This window comes from Populus alba, chromosome 4 (assembly GCF_005239225.2).
Source record: "Populus alba chromosome 4, ASM523922v2, whole genome shotgun sequence".
NCBI classification, from domain to species: domain Eukaryota; kingdom Viridiplantae; phylum Streptophyta; class Magnoliopsida; order Malpighiales; family Salicaceae; genus Populus; species Populus alba.
Genome location: NC_133287.1, coordinates 8,186,482 through 8,202,118, shown reverse-complemented (window position 1 = coordinate 8,202,118; position 15,637 = coordinate 8,186,482). Strand labels below are relative to the sequence as shown.

General features: G+C 32.7%; 1 protein-coding gene across 1 annotated transcript; it reads left to right on the top strand.

The window, feature by feature from the left end:
* The first annotated feature begins 755 nt into the window (after window positions 1–755).
* LOC118048983 (protease Do-like 7) lies at window positions 756–13,086 on the top strand. The gene is made up of 24 exons (XM_035058836.2): window positions 756–1,058; window positions 1,708–1,778; window positions 2,581–2,715; window positions 2,936–2,994; window positions 3,560–3,596; window positions 4,106–4,231; window positions 4,625–4,714; window positions 5,152–5,217; window positions 5,286–5,342; window positions 5,444–5,509; window positions 6,102–6,209; window positions 6,739–6,819; window positions 6,965–7,014; window positions 7,441–7,606; window positions 7,992–8,498; window positions 9,263–9,445; window positions 9,519–9,624; window positions 10,317–10,487; window positions 10,564–10,643; window positions 10,746–10,946; window positions 11,300–11,515; window positions 11,656–11,813; window positions 12,378–12,489; window positions 12,721–13,086. Exons 1-24 carry the CDS (start codon window positions 839–841, stop codon window positions 12,895–12,897), a joined length of 3,243 nt encoding a protein of 1,080 aa, XP_034914727.1. The 5' UTR covers window positions 756–838; the 3' UTR covers window positions 12,898–13,086.
* Window positions 13,087–15,637: the final 2,551 nt, after the last annotated feature.

Here is a 15,637-nt window from a genome sequence, read left to right as displayed (position 1 = left end):
ATAATAATCAAACATTTCATAAATTATTTCAAATAAAATAAGTAACAATCAGAAGAATGAGTACTAAATTTGATAAATAAAAAATTTTAATAAAAAAATAATAAGGAAAAAGCAAATAGCAATTATAAAAATAAGGACCAAAGTTAATATAAAAATAAAATTTTAAGAGATGAAATTGAAAAATAAATATTCAAAATAAAATATATATAGCAATCAAAATTTTAAGGATCAAATTTGATATAATCAGCAAATAATGACATTTCTAAATTTTTCACAACTTCTGGAAAGTGTTTTCCCCCTAAATTTTTCAGGAAAATACTTTCCTGAAAACCAAGTCAAATTTTCCTTTTACTGGAAAGTGTTTTCTATTGACCAACTTTCCTACTGGCAAACAAACACAAAAAAATTTGGAAAGTGATTTTCCAGAAACCACTTTCTGGAAAATAAACACAGTTAAAGGGAAAACACTTTCCTGAAAACCAAGTCAAATTTTTCTTTCACTGAAATTGATCGGAAAATATTTTCTATTGACTGAAAAGTATTTTCCGTTGACCAACTTTTTTAATAACAAACAAACACAAAAAAAAATAAAAAATAATTTTTTAAAAACTACTTTCCACGGAACAAACATACCTCAAATTCTTTTGTCCCGTAAACTAGTCTTATAATTAAAGTAAAATAAAGAAAGAAATGTTCAAGTCAACTAAAAAAACCGGTGCTTGACCTACCTGCTCTGTAATGACTTAAAACGCTCGAGTCAAGTACAGCCACTTCAGAGTTCGAGCTTTCTTTCCTTCTTTCAAACCTTAAAAACGAAAGCCAACGATCGAGTGATCATATGGGGTTCCAAACAGACATGCCGTTGCTACCAGAGAAGGAAGCATTTGCCGATGATTGGGCTGAAACCGTCAACAAGGTTGTCCCTGCGGTGGTGGTTTTGCAAACAACGACATGTCGTGCGTTTGATACTGAGCTTCCTTCCTCTGGCTCTGCCACTGGGTTCGTTGTTGACAAGCAACGCGGTATTATCCTGACTAACCGACATGTTGTCAATCCTGGTATGTTCTTTAACTATTTCTATTTTTGCTGTTGTTGTAAATTGTGATTATGATTTTTTCTTCTAAATTATTATTATTATTTTTTAAATGATTTATTTATTTTTGAAATTATTATTAACTGTTTGGTTTGGTTGATAACTGAATAGGGAAAGCGGGAAAATGCTAACCAAATAGTTTTCCATACCCAAATCAGAATATCTTGTGTTCTTATTTTACGTTTCTACCCTTTTTTTTTTTTTTTTGAAAACAAAAAACAGTTGTTATAATAGATATTAAGTGATCAGGATCATTAACCATGTTAATTCTATCTCTCTTTAAAAAAAAAACAAAAAAAAAACATGTTTTGTATTGATTTACGTTTTATTCCTTTCAATGTTTTCGTTGTAGATTTTCATGTTTTTAGAAAAAGTTGTATAGATGCCGAGTTAATAATTTGAAATATATTACATGATCTATATTAATTTATGTAATTAATTACTAATGATAGAAGGGTAATGCTTAAAGACATGATCCCGTAATATATATGAAATTTTTTTTTATCCAAGTAGTAGTCATATTTTTTGCCATGTAAACATTAGTAAAATAAAATAAAAATTTACCTATAGAATTATCGATTTGAAAGATTTATTTAATGCATGTGGTTTTTAAGGCCCCGTCAATGCCCAAGCTATATTTGTAAGCAACGAAGAAACTCCACTGCGTCCAATATATAGAGATCCGGTGAGTTTTATTTTTATTTATTTTTGTTATTATTATTAATTTTAACTTAAGGTTTCATGAGTTGCATAATCTTAATCATAAAATTTGGTTCATTATGCTTCTATAATCACACCTTCTCCGTCACAAAATAATAGTTTGGTACGTAGGATGATAAAAATCATAGTCTATTAAAAGTGTTTTATACTTGTATTGTAGAGTTTTTTATTTTCCGCAAGTCGGCAATGAAATTGTAGTTCTTAAAACTTTGTAAAATAAATTAAAGTTTTTGATTTTGCATACCAATCAACCATCACCTAGAGTCACTCATTGTGCTGCTAAATGAATTATGATTAATTATTTTTATTAAAACAATATTTTTTTTATTTTTTTTATTTTTATGTTGATCAAACCAACTTTAAATTTGGTTTTTTTCAGGACAACTTATTAATATTTTACGATTCAATTTAAAATTCAATTAAAGTAGAGGTCTAAATCATGGTTTTCATGTCAACATGTAGCAACCAAGTGATTGTTTGGTAATGTGATTCTTGATATTTTTCAATTAAAATAATATTTTTTATTTTTTTTATTTTTAATATTAGCATATTAAAACTAAAAAAATATACCTAAATATATATCTATTTTTCATTTAAAAAATAATTTTAAAAGCAGAAGCTGGGAATTGGGCATTAACTATGCACATGCATGAGACAAGGAATACGAAGGAGGACTACTTTTATTATTTGGCCCAAGATCCACTGGGACTCAATGATGAAACATATAATGCAGTAATTTCTTTTGCACACATGTTTTCTCCTATCAGGTCCATGATTTTGGATTCTTTTCTTATGATCCTGGTGCGATACAATTTTTGAACTATGAGGAGATTCCTCTTGCCCCTGAGGCTGCTTCTGTTGGACTGGAAATCAGAGTTATTGGAAATGATAGTTCTGAGAAGGTATATATTTACCTCTTCACGTTTGAAGTTACTGGATGTGTTTATATTGCTTTGTTACTTTGAAGCAAAATTTGAAAGGGAATATGCATTTTCAACGGCTATTTTGGTTCGAACTTGGCACATATTTTGTCCTTGAGACAGCAGATTGTTGGTTTCTTCTTGGTGAGCAAATCACTTCCTGTTACTACTTTATTATGGTGATAAAGTCTTCTGTTTACAGGTTTCCATTTTGCCTGGTATCCTTGCTCGCCTTGATCGAAATGCTCCTACTTATGAAAAGTATGGTAAATGTATTCTCTTCAATACTCTTCTTGGATGATAGGCATTAGGATTATATATACATAAATGGCTTCATCCCAGTTATCGATTTTGCTCTTTTTATCAAGTTACGATTTTGAGCCAATATGTATCTCCCAAAAGTTGTCATTTTTCTGCAGTGTAGGGCTTGCTCCCGCTCCCTAACATTGTAACTCTTTTTCTCTGTAATCTTGGGGTTAACTTTTCTTGACTATGCTATAGGTTCAATACTCCCAATCTACAAATGCACTGTCCGCATATTTATGGAAGAGGGTCATATTCAAACACATTTATAGCTGCGAATTTGAACGAAACAGATGGTTTCGGCTATGGTTTCATGTAATGATTTTAAAATTTGATAAACATGGATATGGTGCATTAGGTTTACTGTGGCTGTTACTTGGCCCTCTAGAGTTTTGAACTATAGAGAGCAATGAATTAGTAATCACAGTAGCGTTGTTAGTCTATGATAATATGGAAGATTTTTCTTGGCTGTTCTTCAGCACTTCACACACTTTCTTTTAATGGTGACTGTTGTTTGGTGCAGAGATGGTTATAATGACTTCAATACCTTCTACCTGCAAGTAAGTAGTTTATTCAATGCTACCAATTAAAGGCCAAATTATTTGTGTTACTCAAATCATTATCGAATTCATAATGATAAATGCTAGAGAATAATATAAAATTATATATTGGGACTTCACCTAACAGTTTAAGTTATTGAGTTGAGATGGTTTTTGACATGGTATTAAAGCATTAATGATCAAGTAGTCACGAGTTCGAATCTCATTATCTCCATTTATTTTATAAAAATAAAGTACAAGGTAGTGTGGACTTGTGCAAGTTTAACGCCCACTTGATGTGGTATCTTAGAAAATAATATAAATCGTATCTTTTGACCTCACCTAATAGTTTAAGTTATTAGGTTAAGATGGTTCTTTGATAAAAGACCTAAGCCCGCAATCTTATGAATGTGAGATTCTATATTGTCAATTGCTTCTTAGTTTCTAGTAGGAATCTGTGACTATAAATAAATCCGGCTTCATGGTTATTTAATAGACTGCTTTTCATGTTCGGTACCATTTAATTTCAGGCAGCATCTGGAACTAAGCCTGGTTCCAGTGGTTCCCCTGTAATTGATAAGCAAGGTAGGGCAGTGGCCTTGAATGCTGGGAGCAGTTCATCAAGTTCGTCAGCCTTCTATTTACCTTTAGAGAGAGTGAGTATTCTATTACTTAGGGGCCTATTTATTATTTTGTGGTTAAGGAGCTATCTAAAATGCACTGCAACTCTTGCAGCAAGATATGAATTTAATGGAGATGACTCTCGAGATTTTAGTAAATAAAACAGCAAGCTCCGTGTTTTTTTTTTTGTTCTTTTTTTATGTCACCTATAAACACAAATTAAAGTGCATAATTTTTCCGAATAATATCCTCTTGGGAAATATAAAGTTGAATAATGTAGAGTCTCACTCAAGAACAAAACTCTTCTGTGAATTCAACTCTAAAATCTTAGGCTCTTAATTATTCATGTGTTTGGTTTTCAACATATAAGCTTTTGAACAAAATTCTACATTTCTTGGGAACTGACATATATGTTTGCTTAATTTCAGGTTGTTAGGGCATTGAGACTTCTTCAGAAGTGCAAAGATGCTCGTGCCAATAAATGGGAGACAATATCTATACCTCGTGGTACACTTCAGGTCCGTTGTTTATATTACTTCCAAAATTGTTGTGATTGGTGGTCTTTGTGAAATTGGAAGATGTAGGGTTTCTGCACATTTTTAACCAGGAGAATCACAAAACGAATAGTGAACTCTTAAGTTTAAATGTTCAAGTACTCAACTTAGTTTTGTTTTTCAATGTTATGTCTCAACTCTTTAAAGTCAACAAAGTGCTAATATGGTCAAGTTTTGCTAACAAATGTAGATACGTAAGCGTGCGTGCTAAATAATCTTAAAAGTAGTTTTCCATTATGGCCTTCCTCAAAATAATATTCCCCATTGAGATGGATCAATCCCATATTCTTGTTCTTAGCAATATTGATGTTTTGCTTGTCTTATTTTCATATATGGTTACACTATCTAAGGCTCTTTTTTTTCCCTTTCGATTCAACATAATATAGTGATTTATGATATAGGTAACATTTCGCCATAAAGGATTTGATGAGACACGCCGACTTGGTCTTCGAAGTGAAACAGAGCAGGTATTTCTTTCTCATGAGTAATTGCTTGGAATATTCATAGGTTTCTCATTCTGCTATTAACTTTTTAGATGGTACGACATGCGCCTTTACTAGGTGAAACCGGAATGCTTGTCGTCGACTCTGTGGTGAGCATACTTTGTGCTTTCAGATTCCAAATTGTCAATGAAGAATTTCTTTAGCAACACTTGCTTACTTTTATTGCTTCTATGATCATGGACTTCTATAGGTGCCAGGTGGTCCAGCTTATGGGCAACTAGAGCCAGGGGATATGCTTGTTTCCGTGGATGGGGAAGTAAGTTATTCCTTTATTCACACAACTTTCTTGAGTCTTGGTTAATTGCAATGAGCAATCTTAACCCATGAATGTGAATTCTAGCTAGCTGTTGCAAATAGAGGACTTTTCATGACGTCCTCTTGCCTTATATATGCATTATAGCTCTAGTTTTGGTGCTCCTTTTTCCTTGTCTGATTGTGCATGTGTATCAGAGCTCTCTCCCCTAAAGACCTCGTTAACAGTACGAGGCTGCATTTGTTATAGCGGGGGCTATAGTAAATAGTAGTCTCAAGACAATGGTAAAAAAATGTATTTGTTCTCATTAGCTCCACAGTGAATGTTCTCTCTAAAGAACTTGCTATGAAAATTAAAGTATATGAGATGTTAGGCACTTCAAATTGCCTTTCTGTTTTTGTTCTCATTAGTTCCAGAGTGAATTCATTTGTAAGATTTTAAAGGTACATCATCTGATTTTTCTATGTTACATGTGTCAAAATTTGGAATTCTATGGAAAATATAGAAGACGTTTCATTTTAAACCAACAATCTTTTGATTATTTTCATATTGCATAGAGTTTGAAATACATTGTTTGATGAATTTTTCTGTGTAGTTAACTACTCGGTTTTTGAAATTGGAGACATTATTGGATGACAATGTTGATCAAAAGATTGGGTTACAGATTGAAAGGGGTGGCATATCATTGACTATTAATTTAACGGTAAGTTGAACACTAACTTAATAATTATCTAAACTTATTTGGTGCTTCTAATTTCACGAGAGAAAATTCTTTAAATAGCTTGTTTTAGTATGACTTTCATATCATCTTGATTGGATAGGGTTTCAAGTGTCAAACAACATGCTCTCATGTTTATGTGTTTCTGTTGTTTGGTCATTGGTGCCATATCTCGTATTTGTATCCTGCTTCATGGTTTCATATTTTAGGGTGTTTATGAGTGTGGTAACAATTGTTTTTCGCTTAGAAATGAATCAAAATAAGGTTTTCTTTAAAAAAAATTATTTTTGACATCAACACATTAAAACGATTCAAAAATATAAAAAAAATAATTTTAAGCAAAACCAAAATCAAAATTTGGTGAAAAGCAAGTTGCACTGCAACCCCCAAACACCCCCTTAATCTATATTGGTGTTATTATTTGTTCACATTCCTCTCCCAGGATCATTTGTGTTCCATATTTCCTTAGCTTCTTACAAAGGAGGACTTGTCATATTTCTATCTTTCACTTCAGGTTCAGGATTTACACACAATAACTCCTAATCATTTCTTAGAAGTAAGCGGTGCAGTGATACACCCATTGTCTTATCAACAGGTAGGGTGGATTAAATTATTTATTCAGATAGCATTACTTTGAAGTACTTAAAACTGATGCTCATATTTTTATTCTGCTTGTAAATGCGTATGTTTTCTCATTACTGTGAACATCTTGACATGTGCAACTTTTTTGTGTGAAACAGGCCAGAAACTTCTCTATCCAATGTGGTCTTGTATATGTTGCAGAACCTGGGTCAGTTTATCCAGATCTTTTCACAATTTTAATTTGGCTTCTCTTTCATTTATTTGATTACCTGAATCAAAGTGATAGAAAACTATAGGCTAGTATGTAGAATCAGTTGTCTCTATCTCAGTAGCTTGAAATGCCTTATCTGAATGCATGTAGCATTTGCTTAATGTAATCTATATTTTTCTTAGCAAGCTTTTTCTTTATTGATAATGTAAGTACCTCATTTTGTTTTGATGATTAAAACAATTTAAATTGCCCTGGATTCAAGGATTAATATATCCTGAACATCTGCTTGTCGGATTTGAGACTGAAAGAGAAGAAAAATTGAGAGGAAAAAAAAACATGGATGCAGATTTCAGTTCAAGTTCCTTGCCATGCCATCATTAAGTTTTTTTGCTGATGTTGGGATATAACTGTCATGGTCTGCAGATATATGCTACAGAGATCTGAAGTTCCTTGCCATGCCATCATTAAGAAGTTTTCTGGTGTTGAGATATCACAACTAGAAGAACTAATCTCGGTTTTCTCTAAGCTATCCAGGGGTGCTCGAGTGCCATTGGAGTATATAAGGCACAATGATCGTCATCGAGCGAAGGTATGCAATGCATGAGCTGCTGAGGAAAATGTTACCTAGTGGATATGTTGTTATGCACTGCATTTTTTTTTATTGTTTAAGTTTTCAGATATATGGTCTTCTGTGTATTCTTTATTTCTGAACAATACAGATCAACTCTTCTTTTCTTTGCGTAAATCAATGGATAATTGAATATAAATATTGGGTGCCTGAGGAAGTGAGAATTCTAATTTTTAGAATAGAAATTTGGATGATCTCTCTGTGTCCGTGCACTTGTGCTTGAGTGAGTGTGTTCAAGCCTGTTCATGTGTGCTTGGGTGTGTCCTCATGCATCGTTTGCCCTTTTATTCTGGTGATTGTGTTTAGGATATTGGTGGATTTTTGTTAACTGCTGTGATGCCTGCAGTCGGTGATAGTCTGTATCGATTGCCATGAATGGTACGATGCTCCAAAGATATACACTCGGGATGATAGTTCGGGTTTATGGATAGCGAGGCCTGCTATTCAACCTAAGTTCCTGCAGCTGTCATCTTGTAGCAGTGATGCTGAACAACGTCCAAAAATTCAATCTTCTTCATTATCTGGTGAATCTACTCTGGCAAAACATATGCATCAATCTAAGAAACAGGAGTTGACAAATGGTGTTGTGAAGATAGAAGACAGTAATGGACATATTTCTAAGGAAGCCCATTCTGGAGAAGAATACGATGCTAAAACTAAGGAGTGCCAAGAACAGGGGCATATTTCTTCTAAGGAAATTGTCGCTGCCAACTGTTCTTCTCGTGAAATTGGAGAAATTAAATTGAAGGATCCAAGTACCACAGAAAAAACAGTGTTGAATGGCATTGAAACTGCAACTTCAACTGCTTCATTTGCAGAAAGTTTGATAGAGCCAGCTTTAGTCACGCTCGAGGTAATATCTAACAAGTTTTATCTCACAATCGCCTTGAATCAGCAGCCTGCTTTCACTAAAATGCTTTGACTTCTAGTAATCTATTCTGAAACCTCTGTATTCATTCCTGATATAGCTTTATGAATTTCTTTTCCTTGGAAGAAAAAACTTTTGCCACGCTCAACTTGATGATGAATATTGAAGGGGCATGCAACTTTACTCTTTAGATTGCACAAATAACAATCATGTTGGATGTCCCTTAAATATTCATCATCATGTTGAGCATGCTTAACTTGATACTGATTTTTGAAAATAGACCCTTAATTTGTTGTTCAAACATGTAGAATTCAGTTCACCACTTCTTTTTAATAAGCTTATTGTTCATGTTGGAGTGAGCTGGGAGCCATTTTATTCAGTACCTTACAATGGATAGCATGACCTTAATTTCTGTGGAATTTTCACCAAGCTTTCTCAGTAATGACCTCAACCCAAAAGGAGCACAATGCCATTAGCAATCTACCTTTTTATGAAGCTCATATGCCACCTTTTATCTAATATTAGGTGCTGCTGTGTTGACTTTTTGGGTTCTCCATCCTTGTTATAATGCTTCTTTTTATGCTTTTCTTGCAAATGATGTTGAATGATTAGAATTTCTCTCCATAAATGTTTCTTGTGAGAGCTTACATTACCATGGTGTCTTAGTGCTTTTTAAGAGTGTACTACCAATCTTTGTTCTCTTTTAAATCTATCTCATTAATGAAGTAAATACATCTTTATACTTTCAGGTTGATGTCCCACCATCTTGTTTGCTTGATGGTGTCAAGTCAGTGGCATCTTCTGGGACTGGTGTTATCGTGCATCATTCTCAATGTATGGGGTTGGTTGCAATTGACAAGAACACAGTTGAAATATCTGCATGTGATGTGATGCTATCATTTGCTGCATTTCCTATTCAAATCCCTGGGGAGGTAAGATTCTGAGAAGTAGAGATGCTGGAAACCATTGTTGGTTCTTTCATTTACTGCCTAAACTCCATTGCAGGTTGTGTTTGTTCATCCAGTTTACAATTTTGCTCTTGTTGGTTATGACCCCTCTGCTCTTGGAGCTGATGGTGCTTCAATGGTTCATGCTGCTGAACTACTTCCAGGTGCGTTTAATTATGCATTTATTCTCTAGTGATATTATATGACAAAGTGTGAGTTTCTTTAGCCTTTAAATTCCAAACTGCTATTTTGTTTAGTTGCAGAAAGCGAATCTTCACATTTCAGCTTTATAGTTAAAAATTTTGTCTGATAAATATGGTTCTTCTAAACCATGGAGTGAACGAGGAGGAAAGACGAGGGTTTTTCCCAGAGGATGAGGGTTTTTCTGGAGCTGGTAAAAAGAAAACCAGAGCCAAAATTCAAGCTTTTTGAGCTTTTCTAGGAAAAATTCAAGGTCATCTCCACTCAATAAAATTTTGACTTGAGCATAGCTCAGTGAGTTTGCTTCCAAGGAAAAACTCAAGCTTGACTCATTTAAGTCATTGAAAGAAGCAATCAACATTGAAAATCTTACAATCACCAAATAATTGCTAGTCTTACCACTGACTATTATGAGCAGTTACGAGGCAAATTTAAATCCACAAATAAAAACTTCAGACTAGCTGACTTATAGAATCACATCCAAAAATAATCTACCTTGGCCCTTTTACTTGTTTACGCTTGCTTGATAACTCCCTTTCATTTCAGCATTATTTGCCTATTTTTTGCTTGTACGTTTTTGCTTAGCAAGTAATTGTATTATTATATATCTCCAAGCTGCTCACTGTAAGGATCATGTTTGTACCTTTTGAGACAGAGCCTGCACTATGTCGGGGAGATAGAGTGTATCTTGTTGGATTAAGTAAAAACCTACGAGCACAGTCTAGGAAATCTACCATAACAAATCCATGTCTCGCATTATATGTTCACCAAGTTGATCGTCCACGGTATGGAGCAACAAATATGGAAGTGATTGAACTTGATTCTGGTAAGAGAACAGATCTTAATTTCCCAAGTCTTGGTTTATATTGGTTTCAAATGTCTTATTTTATGTGGCATTTCAGGTTTTGGCAGTGAATTCACTGGTGTGCTGTGTGATGAGCGTGGAAAGGCGCGGGCTCTATGGGGGAGCTTTTCAAATCAGGTTTCATGGTTAATTTGCTTCTCATAGTTTGCTTTGTTATCCTGGCATTTACAATTATTGAACCTCCATTTTCAACCAAAATCTGTTGGCATTACATCACAGGATTATCAATTTGTTCGAGGTATCCCAATATATATGATCAGCCAAATAGTTGACAGTATTGTATGTGGTGGAAATGGGCCATCTCTTCTCATAAATGGTGTCAAAAGGGGAATGCCACTTGTTAGGACTTTGGAGGTTTCACTTTGTCCCATGTTGCTTTCGGAGGCCCGGAATTTCGGTCTCAGCAATGATTGGATTCAAGTATGCTTTCTTCCTGGTCCAATATTTTTATTTCACCTATCTTTGCTTGTGTGCTGTATTCGCATAATATTCCTTAGGCCTTGGAAGCATGTAATTGTAAACAGAAATTTATACTAGTCTGTAATTTTTCGGTTATGTGCTTTTCAAATAAATAACATTTCCAAAGAAGATTGTTCCAATTAATACCATGACTGCAGACTGCTAAAACCTTGAGTTGTAAAGAGTGAGCATTTTCCAGTCTTTCACATGCTGGGTGACTGATCTTGAACTTAGCATACTTTTGCAGAAAAATTTTGTAGGTTAAGGGCCTTTTATTATTCTGAATATCAACTATTAACTGTTATTTACTGTAGGCACTTGATGAGAAAGATCCAGTTAGACGACAAGTTTTGTGTGTAGAAGGTAGTTATGCTGGATCTAAAGCTGAGAACGTATTAAAACAAAGTGACATGTTGTTGGCAGTCAACAATGAGTCAATTACTTGCTTCCGTGACATAGAAAATGCTTGTCAAGCATTAGAGGAGTGTGGTGACAGTGATGGGAAGCTTAAAATTACCGTCTTTCGCCAGGTAAGTATGTATAATGACTGTTTGAACTGATCAGAAAGAAGTATTGTAATTTTCTTGCTAGAAATGAATGCACGTATCTTCTAATATGTCATTAATGTGAAAATAATTTATTTGATTATGTCTTTTGTGTGGCTTGCCAGGGACGTGAAGTCGATCTTCTTGTTGGAACAGATGTTAGAGATGGGAATGGCACCACACGAGCGATAAGTTGGTGTGGGTGTCTTGTTCAGGATTCTCATCCAGCAGTGCGTACTCTTGGATTTCTTCCTGATGAAGGTTATGGAGTATTTGTGACAAAGTAAGGATTTCTTGGTCTCAGAATTTCCTGTCTCCTTGGGAATAACAACAGCCTGACAGTGATGAAAACTACTTGTGGGATTTCCTTTATTTTAATGCAAAAATGCATTATATGGTCGTGTGAAAAAGGCACAAAAGGATCCACATAGCTGACCCCAACTAGTTTGGGATTGCGGCTCAGTGGTAGTTGTTGCTGTAATGCAAGAACGCATTACATGGCCTCCAATAAGAAGTTGATTAGTTGACATCTTTTTAATCGACAAGTTGGGCCTAAAATGTTGGTGGATTGCTTATACACTGAGCTAATTAACTGGTAGACTCAGAGCTGTAATCCTGGGAACAAGCAAATGTTGATTGTTAGATTTGTTAAGTTTAGCTTTGTAAGAACATAGAATATTGCATCCTAGACACATGGCTTTCTTTCAACAAAAGCCATCCTACCAGAATTCCTCGAATGTCTGAGGAGTGGCATAGAAGGAAAGTTTGTGTTGACTCGTATTTCCGCTTCAATGATAACCAGTTACAGCATCTTATCTTCAATGACAACTATTTATAATTTTTTCAGGTGGTCTCTTGGAAGTCCTGCAGATAGATACTGTCTACGTGCTTGTAAATGGATTGTTCAAGTCAATGGAAAACCAACTTCTGATTTAGATGCCTTTGCTAATGTGGTAAAGGTATGGCTACAGTTCTTTCGGCCCGAAAGCATTTCGTCTCGGATCAATGTTACTTTCTTATCAGAATATCTCAGAAATATGAGAGTTTAACAGTAACATCATTGAGGTTTCTGGTTCTCAAGTCTTCAAAAAAGAAACTAGAACAAACTTGATTTTGCTGCATTTGTTTTTTTTTATATTGTTGCATGCGTTTTAATTTCTGGAAATATGTTTCATGATTTTTTGCATCAGGAACTAGGACCTGATGAGTGTGTGCGTGTAAAGACCGTTGACCTGGATGGGAAGCCACAAGTGCAAACACTAAAGCAGGATTTGCACTACTGGCCTACATGGGAGTTGAGATTTGATCCAGACACCGCAATGTGGCGTAAGAATACAATAAATGCATTAGATTGCAGTAGTGGATAAACAGATTGTTCTATCAAATTTTGGTATTCCCTTGATCTTTTGGGATTGAGGATTCAGCAGCACTAGTCTAAGTTTCGAGTTTCTAATTTGAATTCTCTCATTTATCTCGATTATTATCTGATTGGTCTCCACCCTATGCTGTTCTTAGTGGAGTTTTATGCTGGTTTTTTCTACAAGAAACCTTGACTACATGGTATTCTAGCGTATAGTTGTACGTGGTTTATCAGTCTCGGTTTGATAGCTCTAGTTTTGCTTGTTGTAATTGTGTTAACCTCTGTTTTTTAAATTGTTTTTCATTTAAAAAGGAATTAAATTGATACTTTTTATGTATTTTTCAATAATTTTAATATCTTGATGTAAAAAAAAATAATTTTTAAAATTACTTTCCTATCATATTATTAAACAATAAAAAAGTCCGACAAACATGATGGGGATGACTTTTGTCTTGTTGTATCTTGGCTTCTCTTGATATGGCATCTGCTGCCTAGCGGTGCCTAGGAAATTCATGTCCGGATGCTGCTCTTTCACGTGCATGCTTGGGTTGTTTTGATTTCTAGTGTATATTATTACCATGGGAGGAGATAAATCTTAATTCTGCATGATTAAGGTTTTGACATTATATATCTTTCACAACACTTTAATTATGATCATCGATCATAAAATGGCACGAATATGAAACAACCACTCTCTATGGTTGTTTTAATTTCTTGTAAATTTATTCCTCTTAGAATCTGTTAACTGTAGACACGTGTTATACAGCCGGCGTAATTTTTATTTTTATATAAAAAATAATGTTAATATGTTGCAAATGCTTTTTAAAAAAACAAAAAAAATTGTGACTCAAGTTAATTGAGTCAAATAAATTGGTTTTTTTAATTAGATTAAAAAAAATAACAATAGATAAATCAAATTAAAAAAAATAATCACAATAACATGAGAAAAAATATATATTTCTTTAAAGAAGAGAATGATGATGCTTAATTTCCAGTTTATTAAATGTGAAATGATAAAATTAGATACAAAAGAAACTAAAAAATCAACTTGAACAAATAAAATTTAACATAATAAACATGTAATTTTCGATAATCAAGGTCAAGCAAGCCTAAGTTATCCCATCAAATTTGTGACTCGGATCATAAGATCAAGATAACCAAATAGAAAAGAAAACAATGAAAACCACAAAGCTTTTTTTTTTTAAAAAAAAAAAAAAACAATTTCAATTTATGTGAACTTTTTAAACATGTGACTCAGGTTATTAGACTGAAAACACCGTATCTAAAAAAATCATGAAACCTAATTTTCAATCAATCAAATGTTGAAGGATAAAATTGAAAAAAAAATTTTAATTATACAAAATGATTAAAAAATAGTTATTAAAAAAAATAAGGATTAAAATAGAAATACAAGATAAATTTTTATTTTTGATTGAAGGGTAAAATTAAAAGGAATAAATCAATTTAATAAAAGGACACAAAAAAATAATTAAAAGAATGAGGATCAAAATTGAAATAAGAAATACAATCAATTTTTTTTTATTGAAGGGTAAAATATGAAAAGAAAAATCAATTAAAAGAATAAGGACCAAATTAGAAAAAATAATATATGACAAATTGGGACTGAATGATGAAATTAAAAAAAAAAAACTTCTACAAAAAAAAAAAACAATAACAAAAACTAGAAATAAAAAAAAATAAGGACTAAAGTTGAAATACCAACAATAAAAGGAATCAAACTGTATTTTTAAAGGATGAGAGGAAAAAAAAAGCAAAAAAAAAAAAAAAACCATAGCCCACCAGTAACAAACCATCCTACCATTGCTGACACACACCATACAAATAAGAAAATGATGTAATGGTGCTTCCAACAATATTACGAAAGAGTATTTTTGAATTTGATAGGTGCCACATATGCTATCAGAATTGCATAGGTGTTAATCATATGTTAGTAAGTTCGTCACACGCGCATATATCATTTTTTTTAGATACAATTTAATATCAAATTGCCCCTAAAATTATTTGATAATAATAAATAAAAAATTGTGAAAAGACAAAAAAGCCTCTTTGATACCAATTTTAATTTTTTTTTTCTTTTAACGACGTTTTGATTGTTTTATTGTTATTTTATTTTTTATTATTTTTTATATGTGATCAAAAATTAAATTGTTTCTCATCTATCTTGATAATAATGAAAAAAACTATTGTGAAAAAACAAAAAATCACCTTTATACTAATTTTATTTTTTTTTGTTTTTAAAAGTATTTTGGTTGTTTCTATGCTTTAAAAAAAAACATACTTTTTCGTAATTAATTTAATAATAACTAATAGATGTATAAAGAGATTTCAATATCTCTAATAATTAGTGTTAATATTTTTTTGGTAGAAATTGCAAAACCACAAACATTGTTTTAGTGAATATTGTTTTCACTTACGTGCTACAATGTATGTGTTTTCATTGGTGTTTTAGCTTTTATAAATAATCTTATAATTATCATCTATCTCATATGTTATCGCATATTTACAAAAAGAAGAAAGAATAAGTGTTTCATGAAATGGACTTACACTTGATAAATAAAGACATGCAATCATAACTTTAACGTTAAAATATGATTAAAGCAATGTTGGGTAAAATAGTTACATTATATTTAAAAGTGTTTTTAATTGATATCTTTTAGATAATCTTGATATATTAATGCTTAAAACATATATAGAAAAATATTAATTTTAGTTTAAACATATTTTTG

Excerpts from the sequence above, each read along its gene's own strand:
- LOC118048983 (XM_035058836.2), top strand. The coding sequence starts at position 839 with ATGGGGTTCCAAACAGACATGCCGTTGCTACCAGAGAAGGAAGCATTT. Across the intron at positions 4,232-4,624 it reads TCTATTTACCTTTAGAGAGA|GTTGTTAGGGCATTGAGACT; the intron begins GTGAGTATTCTA and ends GCTTAATTTCAG. Across the intron at positions 5,510-6,101 it reads TTGTTTCCGTGGATGGGGAA|TTAACTACTCGGTTTTTGAA; the intron begins GTAAGTTATTCC and ends TTTTCTGTGTAG.